This window comes from Epinephelus fuscoguttatus, linkage group LG13, assembly GCF_011397635.1.
Source record: "Epinephelus fuscoguttatus linkage group LG13, E.fuscoguttatus.final_Chr_v1".
In the NCBI taxonomy this organism is placed as follows: Eukaryota; Metazoa; Chordata; class Actinopteri; order Perciformes; family Serranidae; genus Epinephelus; species Epinephelus fuscoguttatus.
This window is the reverse complement of record NC_064764.1, coordinates 25,465,080-25,484,106: the sequence shown is the minus strand read 5'-3', so window position 1 is coordinate 25,484,106 and position 19,027 is coordinate 25,465,080. Positions and strand designations below refer to the sequence as shown.

General features: G+C 41.0%; 2 protein-coding genes across 2 annotated transcripts in view; one reads left to right on the top strand and one right to left on the bottom strand.

The window, feature by feature from the left end:
* The window catches only part of si:ch211-214p13.3 (nectin-4), a 59,360-nt gene extending 49,369 nt beyond the window's left edge, over positions 1–9,991 (top strand). The window contains exon 9 of the transcript XR_007450820.1: positions 9,279–9,991. The gene's annotated coding sequence lies outside the window, so the exon portion shown is untranslated. The remainder of the gene's footprint in view (positions 1–9,278) is intronic.
* On the bottom strand, positions 5–17,487 carry LOC125900132 (gap junction alpha-8 protein-like). The gene is given in 8 exon segments (XM_049594929.1): positions 5–1,913; positions 2,073–2,097; positions 2,191–2,314; positions 2,850–3,155; positions 6,335–6,421; positions 15,615–15,668; positions 15,671–15,690; positions 16,210–17,487. Coding segments are annotated over 8 exon segments (1,956 nt in total). The 5' UTR covers positions 17,454–17,487; the 3' UTR covers positions 5–1,817.
* Positions 17,488–19,027: the final 1,540 nt, after the last annotated feature.

Below are 19,027 nucleotides of genomic sequence, written 5' to 3'. Positions count from 1 at the left end.
AACAAATGCCTATAGCCCACGCAAGAACTCACGACTGCCAAAGACAACATATCTGCAATGTCTGTCAACACTTGCCGCACCTGTTTACATAAAGGCCATTCAATTCATTCATTTTCATTCATTCATAACATACCTCTTGAGGAGTTGTTTCAATTCATTCGGGAGGTTTTCAACTACTACCTTTTCTAAGTCTGTTCAAAGGGGCAAAGTGGCAATCCAAATTGAGGGGTAGGGGGGAAAATATGAAATGGGACTGGGCAAAGTTAGCAACTTGCTGGTGAACACAGTGGAGCATTTAGCTGCTAGAGAGTTAGATAATTTACTCAGGAGGGGGAAAAATGGTTAGGTGTGTACAGCATCACTGCTAAGGGCAGGTGCCACACACAATGTACGGAGGACACCAGTGCTAGAAAGGGCACCAAAACAGCCCAGTGTGATCATTATCAATCATAATTATATGTATTGCATTAACTCTCCCAGTAAAGGCCCTCTCAGACACAACAGGGTTTGAGCTGCGGTGCCGATGGTTTCAGTGCACACAATGCAGGCTCGCTAAGTGCTGCACTCGTGATTACAGGTTAATGTTACAGTCATTAGTATCAGTTGCCTCTGCTGAGCAAAGTTTTTTGAAACTGTCTTTCGTATGACTAATGGGACAGTTGTGTTTTATTCATTCATTCATTCATCTTCTAACCGCTTCATCCTCTTGAGGGTCGCGGGGGGGCTGGAGCCTATCCCAGCTGACATCGGGCGACATCGGGCGACCTGTCCAGGGTCCACTTCCTGCGCTCCCTGTCCAGGGTACACCCTGGACAGGGAGCGCAGGAAGTGGCGACCTGTCCAGGGTACACTATTCAAAACAGTCCAGGGTACACCCTGGACAGGTCGCCAGACTATCGCAGGGCTAACACATAGAGACAAACAACCATTCACACTCACGTTCACACCTATGGACAGTTTAGAGTTACCAATTAACCTAGTCCCCAATCTGCATGTCTTTGGACTGTGGGAAGAAGCCGGAGTGCCCGGAGAGAACCCACGCTGACACGGGGAGAACATGCAAACTCCGCACAGAAGGGGTCCCACGCCCGGGATCCCTCGGGCGTGAGGCGAGAGTGCTAACCACCACACCACCGTGCCACCCTGTGTTTTATTTATTTATATATTTATTTCAAGAATAATGGTATTGATATCATATCATAGAGCATATCATTATTTCATTTGTTTTAATGAAGATGATTGCACACACGTGTTTGTGTGTGTGTTTGCTTGTTCTGCAGTTAGTTAATATACAGGCTGCTGTTTTTGAATAGTTCCAGTTTTTTATTTGTAACATTGATAATGAAAATACACCCCCAGTTTGGAAGAAAATCACACAAATATTTGGGATATAGTATTTTCTATTTATTTTATTAACTATATTCTGTTAAATATATGTTACTTTATATGCGGGGGCAAAACAATGGTGCTTAGGTCACCCAGATGGCCATCAGCAGCCTTGGATGTGTAAATAGGCGACCGTCTGTGAACACATTTACCATAACAGCTGTACAAAATAGTAGCGTAAGTCATGTGTTCACCCCCTTCTTCGCCAACAGTACATTCATTAACAAAGCAGTTAAATATGTGTAAAAAAATATTTATATATGTATATATAAAAAGACTGAAGTAGTTATTCAGAGTGAAAGCTCTTTAGACAGAGGATGTGAAAAAAGAGGTTTTACTCGAGAAGAGATGGTTTTTCCTATGAAGTTAGCGGTTTCAAGCATTAGTCCACTTCCTGCGCTCCCTTTCCCATAATTGAACTGCACTTCCTATCAGTGAGCCCTGGGCTTGTAATGGTTTGGCTGATTATAGCCACGTCGTTGATTAGTTTCCAGGCAGTTTTCATAAATATCTTCTTCTCTCTCCTGCTGTTGAGAGAAAAAAAGTAACAAAAATGAATTGAATGCAGCTTAATTATAACATATTGTCTTTACTTCACATGCTGTGAAGCTCAAGTCATTGTAAATCTATAGACTGTTTAAAAGTTGTAACTTCTTAAATGACAAGATATTGATTTTTATATTTACCATTTCTGCACTGCGAGAACGACCCCTGCAAGAGAGTGACATTTTGTTTATATTCTAGCAATGTAATGCCATCAGCCATAATCTTTTTGAGCATAAAATTTCATGTTAAATAACTTACCCTGCACGTTTGCACACTCTTCGCAGAATGGCAAAAGCAATTATAAAGATCAGGCAACACACACAAGGAACTGTGACCGCCACGGCAATCAGTAGCTTGTTGAAATTTCCACTTTCTTCATGCTCTGGGGGGGAAAATATTAGTATTACACCCACTAGAAATGTAATATGCAGTTAAATTAAGCTGAACTTCATGTTAAGACAGTGCTATATTTGTGTTGGTAAGATCATTGTTTCATTAAGGAAGCTGAGGTGGTGTTTGCATGTCCTGTGGATTTTCACAATGCCCCCTGCACCAACATTTTGTGCAATGATGCAGACAATATCAAGGCTCTAAACTTGACAAGCAATTTGTCAAACCCATATTATGTAGAAGAGAGACACTCCTGTAAGGTTTTGTGTCTGTCACTGAGAAGGTTCACTGTGAACTTGCACAGTTTGTAAACATGCACTCAGTGCCAGCCATCACCTGTCTTTACTTTGGATTACGTGTGTGCGTAGTTCCTGCAGGTGCCGTATTGCAACAGCAGCAAAGTAATTATTGGCTCTGTTGTATGTAATAATCCCACATTCATCCTGTTCCTGTTTACTTCCTATTCCTTTGTTGTTGTCACAGGGATTACTTCATCTAAATGTGTAATTTAGTACTGACAAGCTCACCAGTAATTATCAGCTCCCACTTCTGTTCCTCAGATCCTTTGTCTGTGTTGATCTCACAGGTGTAGTTTCCTGTATGAGACTTCTCGGCTCTCTCTATAACCAGTGCATACAGCTCACCCTCTGATAGAGACATATTTGTTTTCGGGGGGAGAGCTTCTTCATTCTCATGCAAGCGTTGGTTTGGGATGAAACTAAACAGGAGATTCTTGTTCATTTTCCATGTCAGCTGAGTGAGCATGTCGTTTGTCCCGTTCTTGCAGCGCAGGATGACTTTGCTGCCAACCACCGTAGAGATGCTGTTTCCTTCTGTGAGGGAAACATCAATTTTAGATGATTTCTCTACAACAATTATGTCACCAAAACACTACACTAGAGTTAAGCAAAAGTTTGCGTACTGTATATTTTAAGAAAGATATGCTTCCTTGCCGAAAGTTAGATGAGAAGATTGATACCACTCTCACAGTTGAACACTAAATATGAAGCTACTGACAAGTAAGTTTCGAGTTCTTAACAAGTCACGGTGTGCTATGAAACAATGTTTGAGTCCAAGTCATAATGCGCTGTTCACCAAGTATAATGCCATATTAACAACAGAGTGTGGTCAGATGATTCAAACAAAGTGAATTTGGGGAATTAAGTGTTGACTTGCTGCAAATGAATACCATTAACGTTAATTGATTTAGGAAATTAAGGGAAATGACTTGATTCATGGCACACTTTTTAAATAACATACTTCAGTTGGGAACACTTAAGTCAAAGAACGCTTTATTCCATTTGCAGTATTATATTTGGCAGTATGGCTCTGTTCTGGGGTCTCTATGCCTTTCCTCGAGCCTAAGCAGAAAGCCTCTGCCACGTGCCTGCATGGAAAGCCTAAGGTGGAGAGAGCACACCTCCCTGCCCTTCCATGCGCCTACATGGAAAGCCTAAGGCAGGGAGAGCAGCAGCAGTTCCCCCCGGGAACAGAACAAAGCAGCGTCAGTGACAAATAGAAATGACATTGATAAGTCAGACACAACATGAAAAGGAGGAGCTGTGGTGGAGGCTGCTTGCAGAGGAAGCAGCAACAGTAGGCAGGCCAGAGCAGTTTAAATAGAGCGCCCTGAATGAATGAATGAATGAATGAATGTGATCTATCAGCTGACTCCCTTCCATCAATCAGCTGCTCCATCAGTTGACTGGGCTATTTGAGATCAGCTGATGTAGCTGGGATGTGAGCTGAGCTTGACATCGTGTCCTGCCTGAACTAACACTATGCTTCATTTTTTAATCTGTGAGTTTGGGTGAAAGTTTCAAGTGTGGGGCATCGATAGCGTAGTCGATAGTGCCAGCGCCCCATGTACAGAGACGGTGCCTCGCTGCAGCAGTTGCAGTTTCGATTCCAGCTTGCAACACTTTGCTGCATGTCATCACCCACTCTCTCTCTCTCTCTCTCTCTCTCCCCATTTCACACTGTCCTGTCAATTAAAGACAAAACGCCCAAAAAATAATCTTTAAAAATAAAATAAAGTTACAAGTGTTTTCATGTCCAAAGACTCAAGTTCAAATGAAGTCACGAGTCATTGGTGTTAAAGTCCGAGTTGAGTTGTCTTTTTTTTTTTTTTTTCAAGTCTAGAGTAATTAAGTTGTCACTCGAGTCTGGCTCAAGTTCAAGTCATGTGACTCGAGTCCACACCTCTGGTAACTATCAATTGTAATTTGGGGGCCACCCCCCACCCCCGAGTATGCTCAAAATGCCAGGCAACCATGCACCACTGCCCAAAATAATCATAAGCAAATATAATCACTACCATAAATAAATAATAAACAAAGATGTAGTACTACAGTGTGATTTGTCCAAGTGGCGTTGCTGCACCTCAGCAGGATGCGCTGCTGGAGCAGTCAGTACATTCTGGGCATATTCCACTTATTAGCTTTGCGTAAAGTTAATGTTTCCATCAGTCATTGATAGCAAAGTGATTATTGTTTCACTGTCCCAGCACTAACACTACAGTCAGGATGTGCATGAAAAGGTAACATTAATGTTACACACAAAATGTTATTTTGTGCTAGAACTGTGATTGCGTAAACATTATTTTTCTAACAAGTATCAGTAATTGCATGAAATGGAAACAATTTTTTTTGGTGAGGTCAGGCTGATTTCAAAGTGCCAATCAATCAACCATCACTAATTTTAGCTATCATAGCTAAGCTGTCTACAGCTATTTAGCCAAACATTTACCCAGCCAAGGGCGTAGGTTTAATTTTAACATTGGTGGTGACACATATTAAGGACATTTTGAACGCCAAACACATAATTTCCTGCAATCTGATGAAGTTTTATGCACCAAATTATGGTGGAAAGGTCTCTTTATGCAAATAAAAACACAGAATTGAGGCGATAGGTGATGATTCAAAATACAAATACAGGCTCTCGGGTATTCTGTATGGCTTTCAAATATTTATTCTCCTATAAATCAGCTTTACTCGTATATGTCATTCCTGCTGAGTCAGCACACATGTTGGCATAGTTTACTCTTCTTTTGGGGGAGAAGTAACCTCTTTAAATGTGCATGTGGCACCTGTTCACACCAATGATAAATTTATTCATTTTAATTAATTAAAAAGGCCCTGGGCTTTAATAGCTCACGTGTGAGTTCCTCTGATGTTCACAACTTTCTACACATTCAAACATGACATATATCTGTGTTCTCTTAGAAGTCATAAATTCATTATTTAATTAAAATCCAGCCATAATGTTTCAAAAAACAATCTACCTGCCATATAGTCCACTGTACATGAGCTCATTGCTGATATTGATATGGTAGTATCACCTTCAGACTGACTGATGGACACAAAAACCTGTTTGGGACTCTCTCTGAATGACACAGAGTTTTAGTGGCTGTGCGCTGCTCTTCACTGGAGGTGGAATACAGAAACTAACTAAAAACAGGGACCGTTTCGTATTTAATCATTAAAAGCACTGTCCCTTACTGAATCAGTAGGAGATGCAGTTTTCCCCGTAATTTTGTGCACAGAAATGTTAGAATGAGGACAATGCAAAGGAGTGTGCTCACATATTGGTAGGGGCAATTCTGTCCTCCCACAGTAGTGGCAGGGACATATGAAAACCTACGTCCTTGCACCCAGTGACTAATAATGGCGCTCATGAGCCATCGTCGATATCTTTAGCCTCACCATTAGACTTGGTCCCCCATGTGCTGAATCTATGGCTAATGCCTTGGTTTAAAGGTAACGAAATCCACCTACAAGCACTTTTTAAGTCCACTAACTAACACCTCATATCTCGCGTCTTTAATCCGTACAGAAACCAAACTACAACAACGTCATTCAAACACAGCCTCACATTTACAATAAAGATATGAAAGTGGTATCAATCTTCTCATCTAACTCTCGGCAAGACAACAACAAACATTGCTCAAAATGTCAGATTATTTCTGTACTATACTATTTGTCAGAGTAAAGGTGTTGCAAATGACTTTTACCTGCTGCTGAGAAAATCCAGAACATGCAACATATCAGAGAAACGGTCTTGTTGATGCCCAGATATTTACAGAAATCTTCCATTACACCTTTACACAGAAACAGTTTTGTTAAACCTCATGTTTATTTGGATTTATAATGTGGTCTACTTCAAACATACCGTCTGAAAAAATCCCCTTTTCAAGACTTTCCTGCCCAGAAAAAGCAGCAATAATAGTGATTAACAGACTAACAAAAAAAAGTGTTTAGAAAGTCACATCTTTTCTAACCAGACCCAGTCTGATAAATATAGCAACTACACTTACCGGTAGCGAGTATCTGTATCTGCTGTTGTGTCTCGTTCTAAGTTCCTTGAATCTTAACTACAGCCGTAATTTAATATTACTAAGGTAACAAAAAAGAGGAAACTGTATATTGTACTACGAAATACTGCGAATGACACAGTAGCCGGCATGTATGTGAGGTGAAGTTTAAACCTGGCCAGGCCTCCCACACACACACAAGAAATGGTTTCCATACAGGAAGTGAATGTCGCGATGACTCTGGTGGTCTGGTGTTTGTGTCTTTGAGGCTGCAGAGTTTTTTGTGAGCCTTTTCGCAGACCTCTGTCAATGCAGTAGTTTGCAGAAATTTGTATTTTACTGTTCTACCCACATGACATCCTGAGTGTGAGAGGCCTTAGATCACATTGCATGCTTTACTTTTCTTTTTCATGTTTGAAATGCACAAAAACAGTAATATTTAGAGAGCCTTTCAGAGCCAGGCCAACTTGCAAATTAAAGTTAGTCTGCAAACTTTCATTTTCAGCTTTCAAGGGGCTTTATCAATGCACATGAAGTGCCTCTTGATGAAATTGACAGACATTCATCCAATCAGAGCAAGGAAACATGTGACACAGTGCTGTAAACAGACTACAGTGTGCAGAGATTAGCTGTCATTATGTAGCATTAATATGTCTGTGAACAAGTGTTGAGTAGTACCTCAGCACAAAGCTCCACATTAGCTGCAACCATCTTGGTTTTGGTTTTGAAAATGTCTCAAGAGCATTTCCTTTTACTACGCTAGGTTTATGGTCACTGTAGTGTCACCAAGTGTGCACGAACCACAATGACAAAAGGCTCTATCACATACTTTGCATTAGGCAAAATGACTGACTGAATCCATTTGCCTGAGCAAATATGTTAAATGGACTTGCATTTGTGTAGCTTTCAAGACTTCTGACCACTCAAAACGCTTGTACACTACTTGCCACGCATTCATACCTACCATCCTACCATATAAGCGTGTTCTAACAACTGCTCAGTTGACATTTGCACGCAATCACATATCGATGGCACAGACACCACAGCAATTTGCGTCTCAGTCTCTTGAGGACACTTAAACATGCAGACAGAGGAGCCGGGAATCGATCTGCTGATCTTCTGATTAGTGGCCGACCCTCTCTACTTCCTGCATGAAAACATGAGCTGGCAGATTCATCTGGTTCCCAGGCTATTTGATACTAAGAGAGTATGAAATGGACCTTGCATCCTGATTATGGCAGACACTGTACACCCTGAAAATGTAAATCGAGCCTTTTGCTTTTTTGAATTTGAGATATTTGAGATATCGTCATGTCAGCTCATATAACATGAAAATGACAGCAAAGGGCAGTTTGCATTTTCAGTTCAGACAACGGCAGCTTTCTCTCAAGCTCCTTTTGCAGTCAACCATCAACAGTTGAGGACAGGATAAAGCGGCTGAAAAACGCCAACAAGATGTCACCATTTCACTGTTTGGTCTTCAGTTCAAGGTTGTCTGGAGTCGGAGCTTGTGTATGTCATAACAGGTGTGGCCAACTCATCCAGACAGAACACAAAAATCTGTTCTCATCTTAAGAGCCACATCACAAACATGCATGACACACCCAAATCCATCACACGCCATGGCAGCACATAACTGCTATGAGTGGTTTGCCTTTTGTCTGCCTTGTGTCTGCCTTGTGTCTTGTGGAGACTCAAAGCATTGCTTTCATGTGAGTCACTGATGATAGGATGCTGTCTCATTGAGGACTATCTTAATATCTTTCGCTGTCACTGCTACTCAAAATTTCAAAGTCCTTAGTCAGAGCACATTTCACTCAGGGTTGGGTATAAATGGATATCATGTAATCGCGACTAGTAAAGTTAACTATAATCAGCCCAGATTATTGAAAAAGTGGCATTAGATCATAGTTGCATTGTCAAGGATTCCTTAAAACTACAAAACTTTTTTTCATGCTATCAACTTGTCAACTTAGGAAAAGCGTGCCTGACATATAGGGTTTCTGTACAAGTGCTCCACCCTGTGGTGGACCTTGTGGTGTTGATGGAAGGTTCAAGCAGGAGCAGTCGTTCCAGAACAGTATTCCTTTCCTAGCAATTTTGCCATCACTTCAACTAATAAAATGTGGATGTTGGAGAATACATTTGATTTGACGAACTGAAGCAGTTTATTTGCATTGAAAATGTTTTTAAATGATTAAAGAGAAAAAATAATGTGTATTTGGGGAACTCACATGTTTGTGGCTTCATCATTTTTTAGTATAAATTGCCATATTTTTAATCTTTGATTTTTAAGTCATTTAAAATAAATCCAAAAGTATTTATATACTTTTTTTTGGTTATGTCACTAATTACAAAAAAATGCCATGTAACATGTGTTCACTAACTGTCTACATTTCAAAGTTATCGTACCCAACCCTGCATGTCTGAGATACTGCTTCATTTGCCACTAGCGGGGTTTTTACGCAATCCCACTCAACAGTAAAATGATTGGTGTGGAATCTTATCTCCATCAGTGTTACATCCTGTGCTGCAGCCACTTCTAGCACATCAGCTTTTTGCCCATCTGCATCTGACACGTGACATGTGCTGTACTTGATCACCTGTTTTGACAGTAGAAATATTTTTGTTCTTCTTCCTGTAGCTGCGGAATGTCTTTGTCTAAATGTTTAGGATTTCATCCAAAAGTGCCCCGGGGGTCATGGAGCTGCGAGTCAAGTGCTTTTCTTTGAAGAACAGCTTCACTGCATTTAAAGCTCTGTGATCAGATTTCTGGACAAACAATGAATGTTGAGTTTGTAATTTCCACCAGGGATGGGAGAGGCATGTCTGTCACTTTTTAAAACCCTGTTCAGCTGTAGAGAGAAGATGGGAGTTAAGAAATAAATATGAAAAGCTCATCTGATGTTAATCACTATGCGCTCACAGACCTGATCTTTAAAAAGTCATTTTAAAGATAAAAGCATTATATTATGAAGTGTTAGGTCTCTGTCTAAACATGCTCTTAAGTACAATTAGTGCATTAACAATAATGATTCCTGCAAGACATGTTAATGCCCTTGATTACTGGCATGTGTCTGGATGAATAGTTTCTGTCTCCACAGGGTCTAAATTTAGCTTTTCAGATACCAGCTACTCTTTGCCTAAAACTCTTGAGACCCTTTGTTAGGCCTCTCACGTACCTGACCATACATGGTGCAAAGTGCTGTGAGTTTTGGCTGTTTCTGTTAACTTACAAGGCGTCAGCATGTGATTGTTTGGTCCTCTGTGAAGTTCCATTAACTCGAGAGATTATCTGAAATAAAACTCTAACTGGATGTTATTGTTGTCATGGCATTAAAGGCAAAACAGTGAATAAACATTACAGCTGTGTGTGGGTGTCTACTTGTTTGGGAGTTCTTCTGCTGCATAGTGGCCAAAAATCAATGAATGCAGCTTTTTAAATGCAGAATAAGTGAAGGAAGGATAGGCAGAGCTTGGACAGTAACCATGCGACACCACAAGAGGGCATACAAAGACCAATATGTTGCAGTATGTGAAAAAAGTTTGAGTCTATAAATGTTTATGAATGTAATGTGTAGATGTAAAGTAATACCAAACTGATCCATCCACTCAACGTTAAAGTAAAGCTCAGGTCTGACTCTGCCCCCATGACCTGAACTTTTTAATCTTGTTCAAACCTGCTTTTTATAGAAGAGAGACGCACTGGGTCTAGGGAAAAAATTTCTTTTACAATATTGCCCCCTAGTGGTAATTTAATCATAAACCTCTCAGCCTTTTATTAGTCATCAATAATCAGTCATATACTGTTTGAATAAGCCCTGTTTTTCCTAGTAAACCCCTACACACTAAATGTGTTTAAGACTTAAAGAGCACTTGGAGCGTCAATTCTCTGTACTTATATCAATTTCCTCCCACAGTACAAAGATGTGCAGATTAGGTTAAATGTAAATTTGCAGCATTCAAATGTATCTGTGATAGCTTGTCTGTCATGTTCTCATTTTTCTAAGACTAATATCTTTTTTAATTGTCTTCAAGCTTCTGTAAAGCCTACTTCCAACATAAATTAACTTTCATCTGTGTCTTAAACATGTTCAATCCTTGAATTTGAGGGAAGGGGGCCTGGAAAGCCCTTGAAAAATCATTAAAATTGATGTTTAAGAAGGTGAGAGAACCATGTTAATATTGGTGTGGTGTGTCTCAGTGGGACTTAGCTTTAGTATTTCCTTTTCTTACTTACTGCTTTTACTCCTGTACATTTAAAAGTGAAAAACCGTGTGCTTTCACTTCACTAAATTTATCTGAGGGCTTGGAAGTTTCTTATTTTGCAAATTGAAATTAATCAAAATGTAATCAACACATAAATTATGGTATATCATAATAGATGAACATAAGACACAATTCACCCAAATGTATGAAACATAGTTAAAATGAGCTCCACCTTTACCCACTAAGACATTTATTTTATAATCCTGTAAGATGGCAATTAGTTTGAAGAAAGGTATTTGTCCATCCAGCTGTCTAATATGCAAATAGAAACTGCTTCAACCATTTCATAGGTGTGCACAGGTGTGGGGGAATTAATCAGATGCGGGTGGGTTTCTCAATAATTGACAACAACTTGTGTCCATATGGCACAAACAAAAGAACAAGGGAACAAGAAAAACATTGGAAAAACCTGGAATCCTCAGGCTCTTTTCACAATAAAGTCTTTATTGCGCAGTCTTTTCTATTTACAAGAAAATGTTGCTCGTATGAATGAACACATCGGCCTTGCAGCTTTCATAAATTACTCAAAATGTTCAACACTGTATACTCTTATGCTATGTATTAAAAATTGGTTTTTGATTTGGATCCCCAAATCCATTATAGCATGCCATGCCATGATATGTCATTGTTAATCTTTTGGGAGATAGTTTGCAGAATAAATCTCAAGTATATTTCTCTTCTGCTAAGTACCTCTTCAATGTTACCACTTCTCTCTGGCAGAGTAACTTTTTCAATGCCCTGAAACCTAAATCATGAGATATGTTTGAAGTTGTTGGAAATGGTTAAAATGGTCAGAGCAGTTTCTGTTTAAGCTCAATGTTTGAAATAATGGTGCTGAACACACTTAATGAAGGTCCTGGAGGACTGAAACATTAGTGTTACTGATAAATTATGAAGCCGAGCAAGAGCAGTGTGCAGGATTTTCTGCTCAAAGACTAAAATAATCCTGTAAGATAACATACATTATTCTTTAATTGGGCAGTTTGGTATGATGAATACCTTAACTTTTGCTACTTTGAAGCTCCAGGTGGTAACTTTTCTGAAAATGACTGTGTCATATTTGCTGAAACTATCACTATTTTCCAAAAGACATACATGAGATGGATAGCCTGTAAAAAAAAAAAAAAAAACAACAACAAAACAAACATGTCTCTGCTACAATCAGACTGTGGTACACCAAAAACAACCAGTCAGAGCCAAGGAGTCTCAAACACAGCTGTCAGTCATCTCAATCACGGCTCATGAGCTATGGTCAGACTTTCAAAAGGGCAATGCAGTAACAGAATCTTGATTCACATTTGATTAGCACTGCGTAGTTTGACAGTTTAATCCCAGTTCACAAGCAGTGATTAACAGTGATTGACAGCTGCATTAGAGACTCCTCTGCTCTGACTGGTTGCTTTTGTTCACATGCAGTAAGGCCATTAGAAGCGCAGCTATTACATGGCAATAGAGTAGGCAGAGGAGTTTGATTTTTTCCCCACAGATTATCTGCCTTATAAAGTGCTGTGTATATATAGTGACAGTGTAGGCAAATATGAAATATTGTTTGTTTTTTTAAATAAAAGTTACCAACTATAGCTTGAAGCACGTTTTGATGCTAATATTTTTGTAAGTTTACTTCAGTAAATATTTAATGCAGGACTTTTCCTTGTAACAGAGTATTTCTGCTCTCTGGTGGAAGTAAGTAACATAGCATGAAATTGGAAAAACTCAAGTAAAATCCAATTGCACTGATTGGGATTGATACATGGTGTTGTGTGTATCTGTAAACAACAACAACAACAAAAGTCTATTACATCAGACACAATAGATGTACAAAAATGCACATGTCCAAATAAATGTTTTCTTCCTGTTACTCTAAGTTAAGTCCAGCCACTGTGCAAGACCCCTGTTATTATTTTAATGTTTAATACAAAACATATCTGTCTGTCAGACATCTCAACATACAGTATAGCATTGTGTGTGTGTGTGTGTGTGTGTGTGTGTGTGTGTGTGTGTGTGTGTGTGTGTACTTGTACATGCAACACAGTGAGGACCGTAACCCGTATTTTAGCAACAGAGTGAAGACATGTGTGCAAAGTGAGGACATTTTGGCTGGTCCTCACTTTGTCAAAGGCCTGTTTGAGGGTTGAGACTCGGTTTAAAGGTTTAGGTTAGAATGAGGTTAGGGTTAGGGTTAGGCATTTAGTTGTGATAGTTGAGGTTAGGGTAAGGGGCTAGAGAATGCATTATGTCAATGAGGGTCTTCACAGAGATAAAGGTGTGTGTGTGTGTGTGTGTGTGTGTGTGTGCGCGCGTGCACACATGGGTGCATGCAGAGAAACATGGACACAACACTTCTTGACCACGTGTGACTTTTTATTGCGTTGGTTCACATTCCAAAAGAAGATACTGCCACACATCTATCAGCAAAGAAGACTACAAGTTAGTAAAAAGGATTTTTTTTTGTTCTTTCCAAAGATTAATCATGTCTTCTTACAAACATACAGGCAATGCAACAGTCTTAAAATACAAAAAATCATACATTACCAGTCATATTGATGTACACAAGGAGGACAAGCGTCATGCTTTAATTGTAACACTTTTAAATGCTTGAATTTGGTCACAATTTGGTGATTGACTGAAGGCTCTTTTTGATTCAGATTCCACAGCATTGGATTATGGGAGGCTCAGGGATGGCTGGGGGTCACAAAGGGGTCACAGCTGCCTTCTCTCTGAGTTTCTCTAGAGCCGTTTGATCATACCCCCAAAACCAACACTGTGAGGAGTTTGTCTGTGTGCCCAAAGGCACATATATCAGCATAAGCCTGCACTGTGTGAGTGTCTTCATGTCCCCAAACATGTGACTTAATGCCCTGATATCTTCATTAAATTATCTTGTTGAATCTTTAAATACTTATTTACCATCTGTGCTGCATAATAGAGACATGTTTTATGTGTTTGTGTGGGTGGGTTCATGTGTGTGTGTGTGTGTGTGTGCGCTGAGGGGTCGCATACAAAAACTCAGATTTTTTTTAAAAAAAAGCAAATAAAACATCAAATTCACATAGGTCCCAGAGCAATATAAGCACTTGCTACAATCTTACAACATTTGAGAATTTACATTTACAGATAAGGCACAGAAAATCATACAGTGGCAGCTGTTTGAAGAAACAAAGCCAGAGAATGTGAGAGGAAGATTTGTGATAAACTTAAGGCATATTTTAAGGCTTAACGTGCTTTGTTTTGTAGTATTCGCCAATGATTTGCAAAGAAATTAATCTTTACTCAGATATATGAATAGTGCAGCGTGGCCCAGAGGAAAATTTTGCTGCTCACACTAGTATTTTCTCTTGTCAGAAATAAATCAGCTCCTTATTTGGAGATGACTAAATTCTGATTTGTTTTTCCCAACCTCAGGAGAAACGAGCAAGAGAATAAATCTGCATGAGTTCTTTAGTTGTGCTGGTGGGCTTCTCAGAGGTTTTCCAACTCTGAGAACAGATAAAATACACAGAGTTGAGACTTGAATTTGATCACCAAATGTCTGAAATTGGGTGGGCTCATTTATAAGTCAATCAAGTTTTCTTTTAGATCTTCGTGATTATTTCAGACAAGTAAAGACTACTGCAGTGCGAGAGGGAAAAGAGAATTTTAAGAACGTAAACTGGGATTGGGCTGAAATGAGAGAAGGGCTATTCCTCTGGAGCCAAATGTAAGAAGTTTGAAAAATGGTCCAGATCTCAGGTTGAAGTCACATTGAGCTCAGTTGTGTCCAGGAGAAATAGGCTGGACAAAGGGATTATCGTATTTTGAATTTTTCTTTCCTCTTCTTAGGGGAGTTTTCTCAGGTTTATGAGATTAAATCAGTATTGTAATCATATTTATAAATTGGGTGATTCCAGACATTGAAATACAGCTGCTCTGCACATTATGTACATTATCAGACAAGAGATGGGGCATTATGTACAGCGGGAGTTGCCCCTAGTTGTTTGTTTCTCTTTGTATTTGAAAGCATGTCACGAGTATTGTTATTTTCTTACGGTGTAAGGACCTGCCGTGGTCACATAAAATCAAGTAGAAAGACTTTTTCACTGCCAGGTCAAGGATGCTTGTTTTCATTGATGAGCGCGGTTTCTTTTATTGTCTCGCCTCCAACAATACTTTGTGCTGATGGTGCATGATCTTTATCGCCCGGACGCCTGTTTGTACAGCACGAAAAGAGAGGATTTGGCCTGAGGTCGCTACTATAGTTCATTCTCTGATAGGGCAAAATGAGCCCTGCTCTCTGCCACGGACAACTGATATCACAGCACACATTAAAGGCTACAAAACATGGGCAAATCTAAAATGAAGAGATGCAGAATCACATTGAAAAAAGACATTCAACATGTGGTCTTTTTTTGTGGTTTGTTTTTTCCTCACTAACTCAGCTCTGGCTGTGCTACCTGGTATATAAACATGAAAAGGAGAGAAATGCTCTGAAATTGATGCACATCTCTCTTCACTTGAAAGAATCCTGTGTAAATGGATGCATAGATGAGGTGTTATGAGGGTTAAAGGCCTTGCACAGAGTCTAAACCTCTGAATGTGCAAAAAAAAAAAAAAAAAGCAGGTATGCTCGTCCTCGACCTGAAAATGGACTTTTCTTCCTCCTCTCAAAGAGCTTCATACCTGTAAATGTACCGGCACTTAGTCGTGTGATGTGTGTATGCGAGAGCCCTCTCACCCGTGCCGTGTGCAGCAGCCACATGCTGCATTTGCAGTATGTCGCTGTCTGAATGGGAATGAAAGTCAGTGCCTAACTACAGCGAAATTACTGATTTGCAGACACACAAGTATATTATAACTCTCTTTCCCCTATCTACTCAAACCCCATGTAAAAATGTCTAATCCTCCATTGTAAATGATTAAAACTCTTTCAATAGAAAAAGATGTTTCTAAAAATTGAACATGGATTTTCATCAAGTAAAAACATTTCCCCCCTGCATGTGTCCTTTCCACATTTTTTAAATATAAGAACACGCTTAATAAAAAACCTACTTCTCCTCTCTTTAACCTCTACTTTTTTATATTTCATTTTTATCACAAACACGCAGATTTTTTTTTGTAGAATTGTCGCCCGCGTCTTAAAGGTATTAATCTATCCCTGTTGATTTTGTTTTCCATCCACTGGTTGTTTTAACCTGCCTGTTCAAGAGTGTGCGTTGTCTTGAGTTAGGTGTGTGTGTGCTCTCTCTCTCTTATGTTGAACATTTGGTGTGTGCAGGTGTACATGTGCTTCTCTCTCTCTCTCACAGGTTCATACGGTGAGATCGTCTGACCTGGCCCTGCTGCTGGCTTTGCTCAGTCGGCTCAGCGGTCTGGTGTCTTCTATCGTATCCGTAGCCTCCATCCCTGCCTCTGCTGGAGTTTCCCCCTCCCCGTTCACCGCCTCCTCTACCTCCACATCCTCCTCCACAACCTCCTCCACTCTCTCTGCTTCCACCTCTGCCGGCTGCACCTCCTCAGCCGCCTCCTCGTGTAATGTCACCCCTGCTGTCTCAGTGGTCTGGGCGTAGGAGGGCAGAGTCTCATCATACACTTTAGAGATGTCCTCCATGGGCAGCACCTCCTCCGCCTTCTCCTCCAGCCCCGGGAAGGGAGGGGCCCCTCTGCCAGCCTCCATGCCCACCTCAGCCAGTGGGTAGAGGTGAGTTACGGGAGCTTTCTCCTCCTCAAGCAGCCTGTAACCTTTCGCTCTCTGCAGGGAGGGCACAGCCAGGGGGGGCAGGCTCTTCCCTTGTGGCGGCAGGGGGGCCGAGCCCTCGCCTTGGGCTGGGGCCGGGGCCGGCTTGCGGAAGACAAAACGAATCTTCTTCAGGCCCAGGTGACTGATCTCCACAAAGTTGAGGAAGAGTGAGACACAGGCCACAGCCAACATGAAGATGATGAAGACGGTCTTCTCCGTGGGGCGAGACACAAAGCAGTCCACCGTGTTGGGGCAGGGCCAGCGGCTGCATTTGTACAGCGGCAAGATGCGGAAGCCATACAGGAAATACTGGCCCACCACGAAGCCCACCTCAAACAGTGTCTTGAAGATGATGTGGCAGATGTAGGTCCTCAGCAGGGTGCCCTCCAGCCTGAACTTCTTGCTTCCCTTTGTGCTGGTCTCCTTAGTGGTGCGGACACTTCCCTGGTCTGGTGCCAGAGGGAGACGCTCCTCGCTCAGCTCCTGCTGCCGGCTAAGTTCTGCCTCCTCGCGCTCCTTGCGCTTCTCCTCCATGTGGACATGGTGCACAGCGTGACCCACATACACCAGAGACGGCGTGGACACAAAGATGATCTGCAGCACCCACAGGCGGATGTGGGAGATGGGGAAGGCCTCGTCGTAGCACACGTTCTCACATCCGGGCTGCTGCGTGTTGCAGACATAGTCAGACTGCTCATCGCCCCACACAAACTCCGCCGCCGTGCCCAGGATGAGGATGCGGAAGATGAAGAGCACTGTGAGCCACACCCGGCCGATCACCGTAGAGTGCTCGTTAACTTCCTCTAAAATATTACCCAGAAAGCTCCAGTCACCCATGATCGGTCCGTAGCACTGCAGAATGAAGGGTGGGGTAAGAAGGGACACAGAGGGTGCAGACAGATGGGGAGGGTGGGGTAGGCAGGACAGACAGGGGGAGGGGAATAGAGCGTTAGAAAGCTACGAAAACTTGTCAAAAATAGTGTAAACTATAATTTCAATCACCACATGTGATTCTTGTGAAAACCTGAAGAGTTTGAAACTTCTAAAGAGTCTCATTCGAGCCTTTTATTTCCAGTTACTTCCAGATAGTTTAAAAACAATCAATATAATGAGTTATATATCAAATTTAAAGTTTTAGCAAGGCCATTTAGAAGACATTTTTGCTCTCGATGTAAACACTTTTAACTATGTCGAACATTAACAGTAGTGCAGACCAAAAAAAATCCCTTGCTCTAGCTCTGTAAAAAAATCCACACAATAACTCCCAAAGAAAACCAATAAAGATGAATTAGTAATAAATAGTCCCTTCTTCAGTAAGGTATGATATAGGTTAAATGTAATCAAATGGGCAACTTGCCACAGCTGCGGCTCCGGCGAAGTTGAGTCCTGTCCCGTTCTCTTGGCACCCGGCAGGGAAAAGTGAACTTTTTTCTGCCCTCTTTCCCACCTAAAGCCCCGTCCTTGTCGCCCCACTGAGCAGATGTGAATGAATCGGCTCTGATGGTTGGTTTTTAGTTTGCTGCAATATTTAAGCTTGGAGCCAGACAGCCTTTATTTGCCGGGCGACGTGTGGTGACGCAGGAGACAATAGGATCAACAGAGCCAGAGCGGGGATGTATGGGAGCAGGCCTCAGGCTCCCACACCAACATGGACACTGTACGGCCGGGGCACCGGGTCCACAGCAGAGTCCACAGCAGAGCTGCCCAGCTCCATGCGTGCAATTTCCTCACACATATGTATGTAGAAGCAGACATACAGTAGATGGAACAACAACAGCAGCTGATGTGCCTCCAGCTGCACTGCCATGCCCAACATTAGAGCAGAGAGGCAGGTCAGTGACAAACTATCAGCTCGGGCAGGGATGAAGGAGAGTTTATGTCCTGGACATTGTTGTTTATACAGCTATTCAGTGCAGGCAGCAGTAGCTTCATTCTCCTGTGGGTTTAAATAAGATCAGTGCCCTAATGTTGAGCCTTGGGAATTATTTTCTGACTGTGTTTAGAAGAGTTGGTGGTCAGTTATCACTAATTTTATTTAATTTACTCAATTTTTCCATTATGTATGAGCTTTACAAGACAAATAAAAATCCATATAAAGCCAGATCCAGAGTGCAATGCATGCAACAATGTTACAAAAGAAGTCCAAAAATAGCAAAAAAACAACTTAAATCATTTTCATAATGAGATTTTCAGATGTTTATATCTGCAACAAAATTCATAAATCATGTGACAAAAATATTTACTGGTATAATTACTGACAAATCACTGTAAATTTAAATAAAATAGTCCTTCTCATCTTCTTTTTATAGCGTTTAAGACAAAGTTAGCTCCTGAAAATCACACAAGGGCATTTTTTTTTTTTTTTTTTAAATTTTATCTTTACACCAGGAAGTGTCAGTGTTTAATTGAGC